This window comes from Triticum dicoccoides, chromosome 4A (assembly GCF_002162155.2).
Source record: "Triticum dicoccoides isolate Atlit2015 ecotype Zavitan chromosome 4A, WEW_v2.0, whole genome shotgun sequence".
Classification (NCBI taxonomy): Eukaryota; Viridiplantae; Streptophyta; class Magnoliopsida; order Poales; family Poaceae; genus Triticum; species Triticum dicoccoides.
In genome coordinates this window covers 177,823,181-177,826,598 of record NC_041386.1, presented here as the reverse complement: position 1 = coordinate 177,826,598, position 3,418 = coordinate 177,823,181, and the positions used below count along the sequence as shown (strand labels likewise).

The window sequence follows — 3,418 nt, the reverse complement described above, 5'->3', positions numbered from 1 at the left end:
CAAGGTCATTCCATTGTACTTTTTTTTGTGTGATACAAGAAGCTAATTGTCATCATTTATCGTTTTGCTTTAGTTGGTTGGTGAGGTGCCTACTGTTGATCCGGGATTGCCAGCCCTCTGTGCTACCCCCACACCAAGCTTCTACTGCTGAGAGAAAGGATGATGCACTTGAGACTCGTGATATCAGTTCCCAAACCAATATCCAAAGGCCTATCACCAGTAATGTTTCCCCAGCAAAGCTTGCACAAGTTGAACGTAAAATGTCAATGGAAAGCGACGATTCCTCTGAGTCCACCGATGAAGATGAAGCTGTTGTTGAAAGAAGCCGCCCCCTTATGAGATCTGCTTCTCCTAGGAGGTCTGCTTCTCCAATGCGAAGGGTTCAAATTGGGAGATCAGGATCTCGTAGGTCAACGCCAATTGCCATCAAGAGCCTAAGTTACTTCCCTCCTAGCCAGAGAGTTGCTTTGGATAAAGATGATGAAAGCAGCTGCAATGGTGAAACAGACCAGCCACCAAGGAGATCCGACAATAATGTAAGAAGAATGAGCGTGCAAGATGCGATTAGCCTTTTCGAGAAGAAGCAGAAGGGTGAGAATCTGGATTCTGAAAGTAAGAAAGCCGGCTTGGTCGCGACCAAATCTGTACTGCGTCGGTGGAGTTCAGGAATGGGTGACTCTTTGAACAGCAATACATCGGGAGAAAAGACCTCAGATTCTACCTCTCAAAGCAAATCTAACAATATGGCATCTGATGCAGAGAAGAATGAAGCTGAATTACAGGCTGAGACAGATGCAGCGCCAAACAGTGTAGTTGCACCTGAGGCAGGAAGTTACGATGCTGATGGCCATGGCATCACAGTGTCGGACATGGAAAATGTGGTCTCATCCCACACTAACATTTCTGCTGAACAAACACATTCTGGGCAGGAGTCAAACAGTGATAGGGCAATGGCCTCTGCTGAGTGGAATCGCCAGAAGGAAGCCGAACTTAATCAGATGTTAATGAAAATGATGGAGGTCATGCCTGGGAAGTTTGCAGGCGCCAATGTAACTGCTACCGGGCTCATTTCTGCAAGTGAGAAGAAAGGCGGACTTCAAAGAGAGAAGCGAGACACGAAGGTTCGAACAGAGAAAGGTGTAAAGCGACCAGCAAAGGAGACGAGCACCAAGCTCTTGAAGGAATCCGTTGGGCAGAACAGAGCAGCAGTTACCCCCAAGACTAGCATCATAACAGAGAAGCGCAACTCACCTATTCCACAAAGGGCAAGGAGAAATTCATCACCTCCAGTCTTGCCAAAGGAAGTGATCTCAAAGACACCAGCAAAAAAAAGTTCCCCCAAACCATCACCTGCACCAGCTACCCGTAGTTCATGGTCAGGATCTTTGACTAAAGCAACAAGTAGTACTGCACAGAAAACTAAAAACTCTCCTGGAGCAGTTTCAACATCGGCACCAACTAGCCGGAGAAGGACCGCGACAGCATCCTTGGCACCTCAGCCGATTTCAAAGGTGGAGAAACCCCTTCCAGCAGTGAAGAACAAGAAGGAACCTGTGACTGCGACAAAGCCAGCCATTAAGGGGCAGGAAGATAAGAAGACAAGGACAGCAACAAAGCCGAGCAGAGTGGCAAAAAGTTCACCTGCATCAGAAGAAAAATCAAGTGCAATGACAAAGTCAGGCATGTATAACAAGGTCCCAAAGAAAAGCAGTGTTGTACCAGTAGAACCCAAACCCGTGAAGAAAGCCACTGGGATTAGTCAAGGTGTTGGTTCTGGTGCTGTTAAGAGTAAAGTGCCGCAGCTTGGTGATTCTTCAAAGGGCAGTGGAATTGTTACCCGTGCGGAAGATAAGGAGCAATCTCCTGTGACAACCGAGCCAACTACCAAGGTACCAGAGGCTGATCTTGCTCAACCAGCACATGATGTTGATGAAAATTTAGAAATTTCGATCGATAATGACTTACATGTTGAAAAAACAGAAAACCCGGGCTCGAGTTTAAGCGCAGCCGAAATGGGCCCCAGTGACCAGGTTGAGCCCTCTGTCGTTGAGGTCAAACCTCTTGACGAGGACATGGACATCTCATCAGCTGCCTGGGTTGAAGTGGATCATCAAGAAGTTACTGATGTGGGTGAAAGCGTGACAGGCGAGGATGTCACCTCGCCAGCAATTGAACCATTGCCGTCATCAAGCCCAAGAATCCGTCATTCGTTGTCACAAATGTTGCAAGCAGATAGCAACGAACCAGAAATAATCGAGTGGGGAAATGCTGAAAACCCACCCGCAATAGTTTTTCATAAAGATTCTCCAAAAGGATTCAAGAGACTTCTTAAATTTGCTCGGAAAAACAAAGGAGACAACAACACTAATGGTTTGGCCAGCCCATCTGTGGTTTCTGATGGAGAGGATGAACAAGAAGAATCCGGTGCTGGTGACGGTGTAAATTCCAGCAGGAGAACTTTTGATGGTTCCAAGACTAATAGCGTCTTATCAGGTACTTCTACAGCCATAATTCAGCGGGAGCTTCTCATCCTACATGCTGTAGTTTTCAAGCAGAAAGCATCTCATACTTTAGTGCTTGAGGCTCTCAGTATTTTACATCTAAAGTTCCTTCCAAGATGGTCATACACAGCGCGCCGCAACGTAACATCGACAATATGATAGCGCAAAGCGAATCTACATAAACATAACCGTTATGTGTTTCTATGAAATACACGTAGTTATTCATTTTCCTATGAATAAAATTGCAGGTCTACCTTGTCGAATCTAAACCTCTTGTTTTTCAGCTCAATCAACGGCCAGCAGCTTCAATGCCACAGGCTCGGATAGGCTACGGGACAGGCCTGGAGCTGCACCGTCAACTAAAGGCTAGTTCCTTTTACCCAAACAAAATTATGGTCACTTGTATCTACTCCCTCCGTTCGGAATTACTTGTCGTAGAAATGGATGTATCTAGATGTATGTTTGTTCTAGATACATCCATATCCGAGACAAGTAATTCAGAACAGAGGGAGTACTAGAGTTGAGTAGACGTGAAAGCACCACTAATACATTTGTTTGTGCCTCTTTGTACTTGCAGCAGCATCAAGGTCATTCTTCTCCCTCTCAAACTTCCGGAGCAGCAAAACCAACGAGTCAAAGCTTCGATAGATAGCATGCGTTGTTATACGTTAGATGTAAAAATGGATTGAGGTGACTGATTGTTGAGAACGGAGCCAGGTTGTTTGTGTCCGGTTCTGCTTTCCTGCTCTTCGATATTAGCTTCTCCTTAGCGGTCCGCATATCATTACTTTGCTCATGTCTTGCTGTACATCTTTTAAGTATTTTTCTGAGTTGTTTTAGATGACCGGTATGTTATCTTGACTGGTACTACTATTTTTCTTTTTTGCGGGTGATCTTGACTGATGACTGCTGCAAAA

The 3,418-nt window shown here is 45.5% G+C and overlaps 1 protein-coding gene across 4 annotated transcripts in view; it reads left to right on the top strand.

The window, feature by feature from the left end:
* The window catches only part of LOC119285588 (flocculation protein FLO11-like), a 6,956-nt gene extending 3,544 nt beyond the window's left edge, over positions 1 to 3,412 (top strand). The window contains exons 9-11 of one of the 4 annotated variants that reach the window (XM_037564901.1): positions 74 to 2,493; positions 2,786 to 2,866; positions 3,082 to 3,412. In XM_037564901.1, coding sequence (XP_037420798.1) covers positions 74 to 2,493; positions 2,786 to 2,866; positions 3,082 to 3,149 — 2,569 coding nt within the window. In that variant the 3' untranslated portion in view covers positions 3,150 to 3,412. Of the gene's footprint in view, positions 1 to 73; positions 2,494 to 2,749; positions 2,867 to 3,078 lie in introns of those variants that run through there. The other 3 variants (XM_037564900.1, XM_037564902.1, XM_037564903.1) reach the window with 3 other exon arrangements.
* Positions 3,413 to 3,418: the final 6 nt, after the last annotated feature.